The sequence below is a fragment of the Lynx rufus genome, unplaced genomic scaffold, assembly GCF_022079265.1.
Source record: "Lynx rufus isolate CCGP_SWC_20201006 ecotype Redwood Valley unplaced genomic scaffold, mLynRuf1.p SCAF_31, whole genome shotgun sequence".
NCBI lineage: Eukaryota > Metazoa > Chordata > Mammalia > Carnivora > Felidae > Lynx > Lynx rufus.
Window position 1 is genome coordinate 3,992,458 of NW_025814847.1, and position 15,193 is coordinate 4,007,650.

Sequence of the window (15,193 nt, forward strand, 5' to 3'; positions counted from 1 at the left end):
TCGTGCAGGCCACGACCTTCGGGGGCATAGTCAGTCCTAGAGGTGAGATCTTGGGTGGACGTCCAGAAGTGGGCGAACTCAGCCTCCGAGGCGGGAGGGGCCCGGGAACGGAGCCAACGCGGTGACGGGGACAGCGTTTGGTCCGCGAGCGGGAGTCCCCGCGGAGGCGGCCGGCCTGGGCTGGCTGCCGGCTGTCGTGGGGAGCCCGCCCCGCCCCGTGAGGCCCGGTGCGGCGGCGCGGCCCCGGCTGCAGTGCCCCCCCAGGCCGCCCGGGGCGCTGTGGGCGCCGCTGGTCCGGAGGGCGGCGCGGCCGCGGGGAGGGGAGGGCAGGGCAGGGGGGGTGCGGAGGGGCGGAGGCCGGAGCCGAGCCGGCCGGCCGGGCGGGGAGGAGGAGGAGGAGGAGGAGGAGGAGGAGGAGGAGCCGGGGCGGGCTGGCGGGCGGCCGGGTGGCGGCGGCGGCATGGCGGAGCCGAGCGGGGCCGAGGCCAGGCCCCCCATTCGGGTCACCGTCAAGACCCCCAAGGACAAGGAGGAAATCGTGATCTGCGATCGAGCCTCCGTCAAGGAGGTAGTACGCGCGGCGAGGGTCGCGGAGGAGGGGTCTGCGAAGAGAGGGGTGGCCCCGAGGCGCTGGGGCGGCGGGCGGGGGCCCCGCAGGCTCTCGGAGGGGCGGGAGGCGCGGAGCGGGGCTGGGGGCGTCCGGCGAGAGGGAGCCGGCGAGCGCGGCGCGTGCGGCGGACGCGAGGCCGGGGCGCGCCTTGTGGCCTGGGCTGGGGGCGTGGCGGAGAGTGGGGAGGGGGCACCTGGCACCGCGCAGGGGAAGGACCAGGGCCTTGAGGGCAGCGTGCGCCGCGGGGAATGGCCGGGGGGCCGGGGCGCCGAGGCCGGGCGGGCTCCGGGCACGGCGCTGCGCCAGGAGAGCGGGCGGGGGGCGCCTCCGGGTTCTGGGACGCGGGGCGCCGGGGGAGCATTTCCCCGGGCCCGTATCCTTCCGACGCTCCCAAATCGAGGGGGTTACGGTGGGCCCTCGGCCTCTCTGGGACTTACGGTGTGCAGTAGGTGCTCAATAAAAGTGTGTTGAATGAGTGAATGAGGGAGCTTTTCCTGTGTTCGCACCTCCTGTGGCTGCTCCACAATTTCACGCAGGCGGGGCTTAACACAGGCCATCTGGTTGGAAGGAAGGGCTCTGGAAGCTGCGGTTGCTTAGCAAGTGCACTCTTTACTGAGAGTGTCTGTTTTGGTTTAAGTTTGTTTTGGAGGGGAGAGCTGATAGATTTGGGGAGTCTCACTCTCCCAAGCCAGTCTTTAGTGCCATCACTGCTCCCTCTCCCCCCTTGTAAAGTGACTGCATTCCAGAACTTACATTCTCTGCCCTGCAAAGCTGAATTTGAAGTCAGCTTGAACTGAGAGACAGTGTGTTTGGTCGAGAGCTGGGGCCTTGGGGTCAAGTCCTGCGTTCCAGTGCAGTTACATAACTGCTCTGAGCCTCAGTTTTCTCATCTTTAAAATGGAGATAATGATTCATACGTATCTCATGGGACTGAGACTCTTAACTCCTGAGGAGTCACTGCTGGGATGCGTTTGTCCTAGTTGTTGCAAGATGGCTGGGCGTGAGGAAAGTTGGGGTCTGAGAACGGAGGCGGGCCGGGGGGGCGGGGTGGACGGGGCCTGGGTGGAAGGCTGTTGCAGGAGTTGGGATGGGCAGGGGCCAGCAGGGCAGGGCCCTCACAGGGAGCTGGGCAGAGGGACTGCGGAGGGGGTGGCAGGAAGCAGCAGGGGCCTTCTGGGGTGGGAGACCCCAGGAGTTGAGCTGAGAGGGGACGTCACCGGTCCTTCCCTTTGGTTAACAAAGGGGCCTGCTTATCGCAGCAGGCTGGATGGAGTTGAGACTACGGAAGGGACTTCCCCGGGGGGCTAGAGGCAGGGTCCCTGGTGGGTGGAGCCCAGGAGCCTCCGCAGTGACTTCTGCCTCCTGACCACAGTTCAAAGAGGAGATCTCCAGGAGGTTTAAGGCTCAGCAGGACCAGCTGGTCCTGATCTTCGCAGGCAAGATCCTCAAGGATGGGGACACCCTGAACCAGCATGGGATCAAGGATGGGCTCACTGTCCATCTGGTCATCAAGACCCCTCAGAAGTAAGTCCAGGAGAGGAGCGCATCCAACGTCTGATCAGGCCTCTTTTCCCCCGGTGTCTCACCCGTCACCCACCTGTACCTGGAGGGCCCTGCCGAGGTCCGGGAAGAATTGGCAAGCCCTACCAGGGGAGGGGACGGGACTCACCTCTCCCAGAATGCCCCGGAGGCAGCTGGTGCTAGCTTCTCCCTCGGCCTGAACTACTAACTGCCCCCAGCATTCCCGCACGCCCGCCTGAGGGCTGCTCAGGAGGTGGCTTGTGATAGGGTAGTAGAGGCACCGAAAGTCCTCCGCTGAGATCACCGTCTTCCCTCTGGGCTCCCCTCAGCTGGGACTTCATTTCTCTGTCCTCAGGGCCCCAGATCCAGCTGCCACCACTGCCTCTTCCCCCGCCACTCCAGACCCTGCCTCGGCACCCTCCACCACGCCCGCCTCACCCGCCGCCCCGGCCCAGCCCTCCACCTCTGGCAGCGCCACTTCGGATGCGGGCAGCGGAAGCCGGAGGAGCAGTGGGGGGGGGCCCTCCCCAGGGGCTGGGGAGGGACCCCCCAGCGCTACTGCATCCATACTCTGTAAGCCCTGAGGGAGGAGGTCACAGTCCTGCTTTGGGCTAGGGCGCGGGGGGAGCCAAGAGGAGGCAGAAACGTGGTCCCTGCTCCTGGTCCGATGGGGACAGGGAACCCCCGGACATAGGGTTCCAGACATTGCTGCTCGAGCGGAGCAGGGGAGGACACCCGTCCATGAGGGCCTCCCGGAGGAGGGGAGCATGGGTGAACGTTAAGGGGACGGGAGAAATGAGGTTGCGGACGTGGCGAATGCGGGGTGAGGATGTTGGAGTTTGGGGACAGAGTGGGTCCAGCAGCAGCCAGCTGGGGAGTGTGTCGGCTCATTCGGCAGGCCATCGCTGGTCGCCGTCTCTTTGCTCAGTGCCGTGCCCGGCTCTCGGCCTCGGCTTCCAGAGAGGTCTCGGTCTGCTGGGCTCCCGTCTCTGCCGGCAGCGGGCCAGGGCTGGGGCCCGGGGAAGGGTTGGAAAGGGGAGATGCCGAACAGACAGGGCCCATCGCGGAGGCCTGCATTCGGCGGCTGTGGCCAGGCGGGGGGCAGGGTTTTGCGGCGGGCCGTGACCCTGGCCCCTCCCCGCAGCTGGCTTTGGGGGCCTCCTGGGCCTGGGCAGCCTGGGCCTGGGCTCCGCCAACTTCATGGAGCTGCAGCAGCAAATGCAGAGACAGCTGATGTCCAACCCCGAGATGCTGTCGCAGATCATGGAGAACCCCCTGGTCCAGGACATGATGTCTAACCCCGACCTGATGCGCCACATGATCATGGCCAACCCCCAGATGCAGCAGTTGATGGAGCGGAACCCTGAGATCAGCCACATGCTCAACAACCCGGAGCTCATGAGGCAGGTGGGTGTGAGAGAAGGTTGGGGTGGGGACGGACAAGACACCGGTGGGACTTTTCCCACCTCGCCCTGCCTTGGCTTATTTGGCGACTGACTCATCCAGCAGCCCTGTTTGGAGCACTGGGGGTGTAGTGACGACAAGGCACGGGCCTAGCTTCCCAGGAACTTCTGGTCTCAAAAGGACATGGGACGAGCGAGCGCGCAGTAGTAACGTGGCGTGGTTGGTGATGTCATAGTCGCGGGATCCCCTAAGAGAAGGGCTCCTGGCCCTGCCCGGGGAGGAGGGGGGGAGCGCTCAGAGGAGGCTCTGGAGGAAGTGTCAGCCACGCTGAGACCCAGAGGAGGAATCATGAGCCAGAGGAAGAAAAAGAGGAGAGTGTTCAGGCCTGAGGGACAGCACGGGCAAAGGCTTGGGTGTAGGGTGTTCGGGGAGCGTCGTGGCTGGGCCGGGCAGGGCTGGTGGCCGAAGGACGCCCGGCAGCGGCGGCGTGTCAGGCTTCGGGAGCCCTGTCTCATGGCCCAGTCCCCCGGGGGAAGAGGAGAGATGACGTCAGCGGAGCCGTGGGCACCGGTGCTGGGTTCCCCTGGAGATAAGTGCCTTCGGAGCAAGGACTTGCGGGTGTTTCCTTCCCTGCCTAGAATGGCTCCTGGTGCGTGGAAGTCACTCCGGAAACACTTAGAGAATGAGTGAATTATGGGGTAAGGAGTCAGGGTCCCGTCTTAGACGTAAAGGTGCTTTAGTGAGCCCTTGTGGAGGGACTTGGGAGTAGGGACAGGGAAGGCATCCCAGGCAGGGTGCCCTTTGTCCCCCGTCATGCACTGCTGTCCCCTGGAGTTGACACAGGCCAGCCCTTATTGAGAGTGAGCCCCCATCCCGTCCACGGGTTTCTCAAGGTTTGGCCAGGCCGGAGACCTGGGGGTGGGGTTAGAGAGTGCCGGTCGTGTCGCCCCAACGTGAATCCTTTCCCTCCCCAACTTATGGTCATCTTCCAGGAACCGCAGTGTGGTCTTGGACAGACAGAGTGATCTGGCCTCAAAACCTGGCCCCACCACTAACCGGCTGTGTGTCGCCAGTGAATCTCAGCCTATTTCCTCATCTGCAGAATAGGGACAGAAATATCTCCTTGGGACAATTATCATGGGGAGCACGTGACTTCCGTTGTGTGAATTACTTAGCTGGGTGCCTGTGTATCGTAGGTGCTCAGATGCTACTCTCCTCTGCTTCCTCCTCCTCCTCCTCCTCATGTCCTTTCCTACCGGTTTCCTTTTGCTCCCTGTACTTCCGAGGGCCTCAGGTTCGAGGGCCTCCTGAACCTGAGGAAGAGAAGCTGCTGTCCTCGCCCCCCCACCCCTGGGTCGTTGTACCGCAGCACAAAGCCAGGCAGACTACCCTTGCAGGCAGGGACAGAGCCAAGATGACAGTAGAGGGAGGAATTTACCCGCCACCCTGCCACTGTGGGGCGGTTCCTGGGCCCTGGACCCTAGTCCTGGGACAGACCTCCTCCTCAGGGCCCACCCCCGGCCAAGCCTGGTGCCCCCCTGGTTCTGGGGTTCTTCCTGTCTCTCTCCCTTCTCCACCAGACCATGGAGCTTGCTCGAAATCCAGCCATGATGCAAGAAATGATGCGGAACCAGGACCGGGCCCTGAGCAACCTGGAGAGCATCCCCGGAGGGTACAACGCCCTCCGCCGCATGTACACAGACATCCAAGAGCCGATGTTCAGTGCTGCCCGGGAACAGGTGGGACCAGGGGCTGGGCTGTGGGAGGGCTGTTTGGGCTCAGGATTCCCTATCCCCGGATCCAAGTCAGCCTCTTTGCCTACGCAGCCCTGCGACAGTGGGCCTTGGCTTGAGAGCGGTTCTCACAGCACAGGCGGGGGTGGTCCAGCCTGGCACGGGGCGGGGCAGCAGGGTGGAAGGTAGCAGAATTCCCCAGGGAAGCGGGCGGGGTGTAGCGTGCAAAGCGTCCGACAACTTCTTGCCCCGGGGGCTCAGGGGCCTTGGGGCCGGCAGCGTGTCTCAAGTGTGGTCCTTGGATCACCTGCATCAGAATCACCCAGGGGGGCTCGCCGATCGTCAGATTCCTGGTTCCCACCTTGGAGCCTCTTCCTGACTCAATCTCTGGAATCGGGCCCTGGGAATATGCACTTTGAAAAGTACCTTATGGATTCTTCCAAATATGTGAGAAGTGTAGGCCAAAGTACAGCATCCTTTCACGTCCCTGTATGTAGTGTCAGTGCCTTTTGGGTTCTTTTTTTCTCTTTTTTAAGTTTAATTTACACTAAGTACGTGATACAAATATTTACACACTTCAAAGTTCCGAAGTTCTACAAAGTAAACAATAGGGGATCCTTCCTTCTGGTTCCATCTCCCAGCCACCTCTTTTCTACCTCAGAGGTGACTACTGTGAGTGTTTCTTATAATTTCCTGGGCGTATTTTATACTTGCAAGTAAGGCTTTACAGAAAGAAGTGTAGCTTCATGCAGCCCTGCCCCAGTTTACAGCTCCTTCCCTCTCCAGAGCTGACTGCCACTGAGAAGTTGGTGTTTACCGCCTTGATTCTTTTATGGTCTATGTTTGTATCCGTAAATAATGTAGAGTATTGTTTTGCATATTTTTAAACCTCCTAGAAGTGGCATCCTGCTGTTCATATAATTTTAACCTGCTTTTTAAAAACATTTCTTACGAATACTTTTCTTGGAGAATAACATGGCTTCAGAAAGGGACACATATCATAAGCGTGCAGCTTGATGGAGTTTCACGAACTGAACACACACACACCCCAAACCAGGGCCCAGGCGGGAGGGTGGGATCTCCTGTTCCTTTTTCCTTGTGGACGAGAGCACCACGTCCTGCGTGGTCTGTGCTGTCCCAGCAGATTTCCTTGTTCATGCCGCCTCCGTCCTACACCAAATCTCCACAAATAAGCGTGAGTCTAGCTGACGGTGCGCGGGCCCGCCGGTCGGTCTGTCTGTCCTTGCGGTGATACCACATTGTCCTAATTAAGCCTGGGCATCTGGTAGAGCAAACCCCTCACCTTGCTCTCCTGCGTCTTCTTGGTTATTCTTGGCAATGCTGTTGCAAATCTTAGAACGTGCTTGTCGGGATCAACTATGAGTTTTTAAAGGAATTTGTTTAAGTTTTATTTAAGTATTTAATTAAAAACGTATATCCAAGTAATGCATGCATCTGGTTAAAAAAAAAAAAAAAAAAAACAACCAAGGAGCTGAGAAAGGCTTATAACAAGCCCTCCGGCTAACTCTGATGCAGGCTAAATTGTGAGAACCATTGGAATAACTAAAAGAACCGACTTTGGGCGTCGGCAAACCTGGGTTCAAATACCTAACGCCCATTTTTAGTGGCGCAGTTTTAAGTTAGCTGCTTAACCTTTCTGAGTCTTAGCGTCCGTGTTTTCAAAATGGAAGTGATATAATAAAGCGGTGATGCTTGACTCTTTTGGCCTCAGGACCCCTTTATACCCTTAAGAATTATTGAGGACCTCAAAAAGGTTTTCTTTTTGTGGGTTGGGTCTCTTGATACCCACTGTATCTGAAATGAAGACCGAGAAACTTACAGAAGGTTGATTAATTCGTTTTAAAACGACAGTAAATACCCTACACATTAATATAAAAAGCACATTCGCTTAAAAAATAACTTAATTTTCCAAAACAAAACTTTAGAGGAGAGCGGCCTTGTTCTAACTTTTGCAGACTCCCTTGCCGTCTGGCTTGCTGTGGGACCCAGTTCTGCTTCCGCGCTCGGTCTGGTGCAGTATCACATGTCACATAGCCTCTGGAAAACGCCACTGAACACTCATGAAAACAACAAGAGTGAAAAAAGGCAAATAGCGTCTCAGAATTCTAAAACCAGGGTTAGGCCTTGCAAGGGTCCCAGGACCACACTTTGAGAACTGGTACATTGGAGGGCTACTGTAAACATTAGAAGAAACATGCCTGGTACGTAGTAGGTGCTCAATAAATGGCAGCTGTGATTGCCCGAGGGTGGTCAGAAAGAGATTCAGTCCATAGAGAGCACGGGGAAAACTAGGGGGCCCAGAACTCAGCGGTGGTGGGTGCCAGGCGAGTGACCAGGACGGGAAGTGTGAAACAGGGACAAAGCCTGAGGCTGGGGTACACAGACCCCGGCCTGCTGGCTGTCATCCCGGCAGGCACCTGGTAAGGCGGAGGAAGCCCGGCTCAGAGCTGGAGGGCCTTGGCTGGCTCTGGTCCCCACGACCTGCTCTGAATGAGCAGGAGACCCCGCGGTGACAAGGGGCTGAAGCTGTGCAGCTGAGGACCACCCAGGACCTCAGGGTGGGGGGCTGGAGCAGGCAAATGGGGCACAGACCCCCTCAGCGAGCACAGTGCTGGACAGAGCCCTTGCCTGGGTGCCGGGGGATCCACAGGAAGTTGCCTTGCCACCTTGGGCAGCACGCCGTGTGATGGGGTGCCGACCCTGAGGCCGTCCTGGGGGACAGCAGGCAGCCTGGTGCTGAGGGGGCCTATGTAGCTGAAGGAAGGAGGCCGAGGAGAAAGCTGTGCGGGGGAAGCAGCGGAGGGAGGGCACGCTCAGCCGGAGATGAGTGCCCCTGGGGGGCTCCCCTGCGTGTGCTTGGAGGGACAGAATGCCGTGAAGAGGACCTGGGCTTCTGGGGAGGTCCTGTTGGACCAAGACGGCTGGACGGGGGGACGCCTAGAGGCAGCCCAGGGCTGACGTAGAGAGCCAGCTCCCCTCAAGCCAGCAATTATTTATTGAGCACCTACTAGTGTCAGGGGAAAGGTGGGGTGCAGAGGCGACCTTGCCTATGCCCCTGAAGACCCGAGGAAGACATATGTACCCTTACGCGGTGAGAAGGTGTGTGTAAAGTACCACAGGGCACAAAGGAGACTAGAGACCGAGTCTTTGGAGCCCTCGGGGAAGGTGGGAAGTTTCCAGTTACCTGAGGGGTTGGTCATCCCCTGGCCGCTCCTGCACTGGCCACCTCCCACCCTGCAAGGTGAGGGTGTGGCTGCCCCGTCTCTAGGCCAGAACTGGAGCTGAGGGCCTCCGGGACCTCCCACCCCCTCCCTCTCCCAGGGAGGGGAGGCTGCTAGGTGAGAGGCGCGGGGGGGGGGGCCTAGCCCTCACCCTGGTTTGTTTCGGTCCTTAACCCAGAACCTTTCCCTCCTCCCAGTTTGGCAACAACCCCTTCTCTTCCCTGGCCGGGAACTCCGACAGCTCGTCCTCCCAGCCTCTGCGGACTGAGAACCGAGAGCCCCTCCCTAACCCCTGGAGCCCCTCGCCCCCCACCTCCCAGGCCCCCGGGTCCGGGGGGGAGGGCACCGGAGGATCGGGGACCAGCCAGGTGCACCCGACAGTCTCCAACCCCTTTGGGATCAATGCGGCTAGCCTGGGGTCAGGTATGTCCTGGGCTGGAAGGAGCTTAGTGGGGTCACCAGGGTAGTCCCTCTGCCCCAGGACTGAATGGGGCTCGCACTGCTGCAGCCTCCTGAAGACAGGTGAGCCTGTACTGAAGCCCCGGAGGGGGGGTCTGCAGCCTGGGGCAGAAGCTCTGCCCCCTCGGGTGAGGGGTGGTTTGGGCTGTGTCCTGACGTCCCTGGAGCAGCCTGAGTGACAGGCCCCACTCCGAAGCGCTCAGCACTGCTGCTACCATCCAGGCAAATGGGTCAACCTGGGGAAGTGGGTGTGGGAGGAAGCGGGCGCTCCCAGGGACAGGCAGGTGTGAGGCTGGGGGAGGAGGATGTGTGGACTTGCCATGGACAGACAGGGGCGGGCTGGGCACAACCCTTGGGGAGGCCCCGCTCTCTGGACTGTGACCGTACATGTGACCCCGGGGACGTCTCTGGTAGATGCCCCGGTCGGGGGTGGGGGGGGAGGGGGCGGCACCTTGATCAGGAGAGTCCCTTCCCCTCTGTGTGCTCCAGTCCCCTTATGACCCGTGGCTTTCAAATTGTACTCCTGAGTCCGGAGGTCCGGACTTTCCCCAGAAGGAGAAACGACTGAGTGGGATGGGTTCCAGCCAGTCCGTTGTCACACTTGGTTCGGAGTGACATCTGGTTTGAGGAAAGGGCCTCTGCCACTAAGAAAGACTGCCAACCACGAGCCTATGTGACCTCCATCAGACCCTTTCCTGGAACGGCCCCGGGGAGGGGCGGGGGGGGGGCGCAAATGAGACCCAGTTTCCAACCTGCTTGTCCGTAGAGCAGCTGGGAGAGAGGCCTGGCCGAAGCAAGGCCAGAGCTGGGGCCCACGCCCCTGAACTGGAGGCGGCTTTTCGCCGCCCCTCTGAGCTCCCTAACGGCTCAACGTTGGAAGTAAGGGAGATGGAAGAGGGGCAGGCATCTGGTTTCCATCTGGACCCTTTTGTCCTTGTCGTCTTCCTCCTCGCGCTAGGAGTGTTCAACAGCCCCGAGATGCAGGCTCTCCTCCAGCAGATCTCTGAAAACCCGCAGCTGATGCAGAACGTGATCTCTGCCCCCTACATGCGCAGCATGATGCAGACGCTGGCCCAGAACCCCGACTTTGCTGCTCAGGTACGCAGTGTGGGGGCAGGTCCTGCGCAGCGGGCGGGAGCCGAGGGAGCCAGACGGCCTGGGCTAGTGTCTCCGGTCCCGGCCCCCAAGCTGCGTGAGCTCAGCCGGTCCCGAGCCTCCCGGTTTGCTCACCTGTACGTGGCCGTGGCCGTGGCCCCTCCCTCACGGCGTCCCGGGGGGCGCAGTGAGCTCCTACGAGTAGAGCGCCCAGAACGTGGCGTGGTGCCCAGTGCGCCCTGTACTCGGGGACACCGTCAACGCCAGGCGCGGGGCTGCGAGCCCTGGCCCGAGGCCCGGAGCGCGGTTCCGTCTCCTCTCACTGCCCCCGGGAGGCCTTCGGGATGCACGGGGACCCAGATCTCCCACGGCGGTGGGGGTGCCGAGGGAGACAGGCCGCCGGGATTCTGAGGGCGGGTGGGCCCAGGCCTCCCTCCCGCCTTCACCCCGCAGATGATGGTGAACGTGCCGCTCTTTGCGGGGAACCCCCAGCTGCAGGAGCAGCTCCGCCTCCAGCTCCCCGTCTTCCTGCAGCAGGTGGGTGAGGCTCTCGGGGGCCAGGGCCACGGGGCGTGGGGGGGGGGGGGGAGGCAGAGCAGAGCTCCGGGTGGACGCCTGCGTCCTGCCACCACTGCCTTCCTCTGCCTGTTTCCCGCCAGATGCAGAACCCGGAGTCCCTGTCCGTGCTCACCAACCCCCGCGCCATGCAGGCCCTGCTGCAGATCCAGCAGGGCCTGCAGACCCTGCAGACCGAGGCCCCTGGGCTGGTACCCAGGTGAGGGCGGGGCCGGGGGCGGGGGGGGAGGGGCACAAGGCTCTGGCTCCGCCTCCGCGCCAGGCCCCGCCCCGCCGCTCTGAGGGTCCGCTCTCCTGCTTGTGCGCTCCGCCTTCTGGACCTCACGTTCCCATCCCTTTCTCAGAGGCTGCCTCCCACCTCTTGGTCTCTCCTGCCTGCAGCCTTGGCTCCTTCGGGATGTCCCGGACCCCGGCGGCCCCGGCAGGCAGCGACACTGGGTCTGCGCCCGAGGCCCCCACCTCCTCGCCAGCGCCCCCCGCCACGCCTTCTCCAGCGGGGGCTCCCAATGCTCCCCAGCACCTCATGCAGCAGATGGTCCAGCTGTTGGCAGGGGGCGGGAACTCCCAGGTACGCGGGGCTGCGGGGCCGGTGTGGGGGGTGGCGGCAGCCTGGAGAGGCAGAGCGGGTTTGGAGCCAGCCGGACCGCCGCCCGCAGGGCTTGGTCTGCCCCTTGCTGGCCTTGGGCCGGTTGCCGCCTTCTCCACGTTGGCTTTTGCGGCTGTGCGATGGAGACGAGAGTAATGATAGAACTTAATCGGGCTCTGGGGGCCGTTCTCATGCCTCGTGTGCGAGAGCACATTCGCTCCACTCCTCAACAACGGCCTTGGAAAGAAGCTGCTATCTCTGTGTTATAAAAGGGGGAAACTGAGGCCCAGAGAGGGTAAGTGGCTTGCTCAGAGTCACGCAGCCAGTAAGTAATGAGGCCAAGGTATGCTGGCGCCTGAGTTTACACACCTTAACCACCACGTCCTACCGCTGCTTCCTTCTATCACAGGGCCCTTTGGTGATTAAATCAGCCTCCGCCTCCAAGACTAGCGCGGAGGGTTCTGGGGGAGGAGGTAACTAGAACCCTGTGTTGCAAAGTCAAGGCTAGGGGATTGGGTGAGGAGAAGGGTTGACCTCAGGTGAGGCCCTTAACCTTTCTCTGGCTTCCCTAACTCGTCTGGGAGGACCCTTCTGACAGAAACGTAAGTGTGCCCAGCTCTGCAGAAGGCTCTGTTCTGCAGAACCCTGTAGAAGGGTTGGACCAAGAGTCACCAAGGAAGGTCCAGTCCGGCTTAGATCCTGCGGACTGTGAGGAGAAGCAGCACCCAACCCTGGAGAAGGCTCTCGTGCCGCACGTTAGGGGGCTTCTGTGACCCTCGGCGCATCCTTTCCTTCTGGGGACAGTGCGTTCACCCTGTCAGAGGCCGGGCGGCCTGTCACTGCTGGGCTCGTTCATGACCAAGGCTAGTGCTTCCTGCACATCCTTCGGGAAAGCATTTCTAGGAGATGTATATAGGAGTGTCAGACACGAAAAGCCTTCTCTTCTGTAAATAATGGTGTTTGTTGATTGGCTAACCGTGATCAAACAGGTTCCTTCTTTCCTGGGGCCCTTCCCTGGCCTTTCCCCTGGCTCCCTGCTTGAAGACTGCCGGGGGCAGGGCTGGGGGTGGGCTTTGTGCAGACCGTGCGTCTTACCGAGCACACACCATTTGGCTTCTGGAGCGCCGTTAACCTCTCCAGGGACAGAAAGTGGTTAGGAATATAGGCTGCTCTGGGCCCGTCTGTTACTTCGAAATGTTCAGAAAGACACCCCCCACCTTCTGTTACACAGTCGTTGACTGATGTGGGGTGCAGGCTCCGTGACCCCTGTCTGAGGCTCACCCTTCCCTGCCCACTGGTTGGGTCTGAGGATGCTGGAGAGGACCTACTGGTCATCTGCTCTGCGCCGTAAACCTCGGACTCAGAGAGGCCCGTCCTCTGCAGGTGCAGACGCCAGAAGGGGGTGGCCCTGCGCCCCCTTCACGAGGCCCGTCCTCTGCAGGTGCAGACGACGCCGGAAGTACGGTTCCAGCAGCAGCTGGAGCAGCTCAACTCCATGGGCTTCATCAACCGTGAAGCTAACCTGCAGGCCCTGATCGCCACAGGAGGGGACGTCAACGCAGCCATCGAGAGACTCCTGGGCTCGCAACTCTCCTAACCCCCCGGCCGCGCCTCCTGCCTCTCCCTTCCCTGGGCGCCAGCGCCTGGCTCCTCTGTCGGCCCCTGCCCTTTGCCTGCCGCCCCATCTCCCCGCCCCGTCCTCTCCAGACAGCAGGGTGACTTTAGGGGCACGGGCCTCGCCCCAGTGCCCTGCGCATTTTGGGTTTACTTGTACATCTCTTATGGAGTCTTTGCTCTGGGCCCTGCTCCAGCAGGGCCGTTCAAGTGGTTTTCACAGTGTCGCCGGTCGGCCCCAGCTCCTGGCCTCACCGTCTCCTGGCACAGCCTGTAGACCTCTGGTGGCGGTGGCCTGGCCATGCTGGGTGGGAGGAGGGACTGGGGCGGGGTCTTCGTGTGTGCCTCTAGGGCTCTGCTTGTTGTCTGGTTACTTGTGGCGACTCCTCTGTCTCTCCACCTGCAGCCTCAGCCCTGCTGGGACCACACACTGAAGCAGGGCTGGCGGTTGGGGGGGTGGGGACAGGCTCTCTTTTCCATCCCCCCCGCCCCCCCCCATCCTGGTCCCTTCATCCAGGCTTTGTTGGGATGTCCCGTCCGAAGGGGGAGACCAGACATCACCCTCTGTGTGAGGAACCGAGCCCTGGACCGGCCCGATGGAGTTGGGTGCAAAGGAGGGAGGAGATTTTCTGGAGGAGGGGGATGGGAAAACGAACTGAGTCACAGGCTCAGCGGCTGGAACCCGGAATGGACACTTTGGGAGTGGAGGCCCCACGGAGCTCCCTTAGGCGGGGTCCAGGCTCAGGCCTGGCAGAGGGCCCTGGAGATGCTAACGGGGTCTGAGCCGCAGGAAGGGCTCAGGGAAGCCAAGCGACACGGTTCACGGGGGCTCCTGCCGGCTCCGTTTCCAGGACTCGCCTGCATCCCCAGGTACCGGGGTCTCAGTCCCCCTCATGAGACACGAAGGGATTGGGGTCTGTCTCAGCAGCGGGCGTGTATGCGGTGGGTACTCACACACACACACACACACACACACACACTCGAGTGGCACAGGACGGTGGATTCCTGGTTGGTTTCTGGTTCCGAGCTATCTCCCACCAGAGAGAGGTAGGCAGGAGGGCTGGTCCAGGGCAGGAGTGCACACAGTCCAGGGATCTAGGTCCTGGGCCTCTGAGCACCGGGCACCCCAAGGGCAGTGTGGTCCTGAAGCTGTCGGGGAACAGTAGAGGGGACTCTACCCCTGCAGCCCCGGCCTTTGGATCCTTCACCGTTTCCTTCCAGGCCAGAGAGTTCTATCTGAGGAAGGGAAGGAGAGGGCAGCGGCGACGCCTTTGGTGTGGAATTGGACGTTGCTGTATCGAGCGCAGGGGAGGCTCCTGTCGCCTCTTCTCTCTGCGGCTTCGCACAGCTGCTCGGAGGACCCGTGGCCGAGAATATGGAGGCGCGAGGGGCACAATTGTCTCCCGAGCGGGAAAGCGTCCTGAGCAACCCGGAGAGGGTGTGTGTGGCTCTCCCTCCTGACCTCCCCAGCCTCCACACTGGCCTTTGTAAATAAACGACGTGGTCTTTGTTGTCGGGATGTCTTGGTGTTTGCTTTTTGGGGGAGAGGAGGCTGGCCGAAGAAAACTCGGTTTTAGGGGGTTTAATAAAGCGGGACCCCAGGACGTTGAAGGGGGTTCAGTTGCCACAGGTGCCGTCAGGGCTGGGGGGCGGGGCATAGGAAGGTCATTACTGCCTATACGGCAAGACTCTTACCTCAGGTAAAAAGGCCAAGACAAAGCAAACTGTTGCATCCAGACCTGCAAGTGAAGTCAGGAGATTTAGCCTTGAACTCCGAGACTAAGCCTGGCCGGTTCTCCCGCTGGAAGCCACAAAAACAGACCAAGTGGAGTGAGCGGCGTCAGGGTGTCGGCGGGCGGACTCGCTGGGCTGGCCGATCCCACGGCGGGGGGGGGGGGGGAGGGAAGGACGTGGCGAGGGGTGGGGGGCAAGTGGTGGAAACTGCAGGAAGGAGCACACGGGTCCACACGAAGAAGCGGGCGGCCGGCCGACCGGAGTCCTGGGAGGGGAGAGACGCCGAAGGGACAACCTGGAGGAACCAGGTCACCATTCTCTAGACGTGAAAACCAGCGGTCCACAGATTCGGTCCACAGATTCCGCAAGCCCGGGGAAATAAAACAGCAGTCTGCAGAAAGGCACAAGCGAAGAGAAACGTTTGGAAGCAACCAGAAGATCAAGACAGCGGGCTCTCGAGGGAGCGGCAGACCAGCGCCCACGTCCCACCCGCGACGCGGAAGCCCACGGGGTGGATGCTGCCTCCCCGCCAGTCTGGGATGCGGCGCCCGGCGAGAACGTCTTTCCAACGTGAAGGTAAGATAAAGGTGTCTTCAGACAAAGCCAAACTGAGACCACC

General features: G+C 61.2%; 1 protein-coding gene across 5 annotated transcripts; it reads left to right on the plus strand.

The window, feature by feature from the left end:
• Positions 1-414: 414 nt before the first annotated feature.
• UBQLN4 (ubiquilin 4) lies at positions 415-14,359 on the plus strand. Of its 5 annotated transcripts, XR_006964600.1 has the most exons (12): positions 415-568; positions 1,983-2,134; positions 2,487-2,704; positions 3,276-3,538; positions 5,116-5,274; positions 8,708-8,933; positions 9,928-10,067; positions 10,518-10,601; positions 10,724-10,839; positions 10,985-11,208; positions 12,610-13,710; positions 14,062-14,359. XR_006964600.1 is itself a non-coding variant. In XM_047092848.1 (11 exons), the coding sequence occupies exons 1-11, from the start codon at positions 461-463 to the stop codon at positions 12,759-12,761; spliced, it is 1,842 nt and encodes a 613-aa protein (XP_046948804.1). In that variant the 5' UTR covers positions 415-460; the 3' UTR covers positions 12,762-14,359. The 5 variants fall into 5 exon arrangements, 4 of the variants coding, with proteins under 4 accessions (XP_046948804.1, XP_046948807.1, XP_046948806.1 ...); XM_047092848.1 differs by having other exon boundaries at positions 12,610-14,359; XM_047092851.1 differs by having other exon boundaries at positions 12,668-14,359.
• Positions 14,360-15,193: the final 834 nt, after the last annotated feature.

Coding starts and splice junctions, on each gene's coding strand:
- UBQLN4 (XM_047092848.1), top strand. CDS start 461: ATGGCGGAGCCGAGCGGGGCCGAGGCCAGGCCCCCCATTCGGGTCACC. Junction 2,135..2,486: donor GTCATCAAGACCCCTCAGAA/GTAAGTCCAGGA, acceptor CTCTGTCCTCAG/GGCCCCAGATCCAGCTGCCA. Junction 8,934..9,927: donor TGCGGCTAGCCTGGGGTCAG/GTATGTCCTGGG, acceptor TCCTCGCGCTAG/GAGTGTTCAACAGCCCCGAG.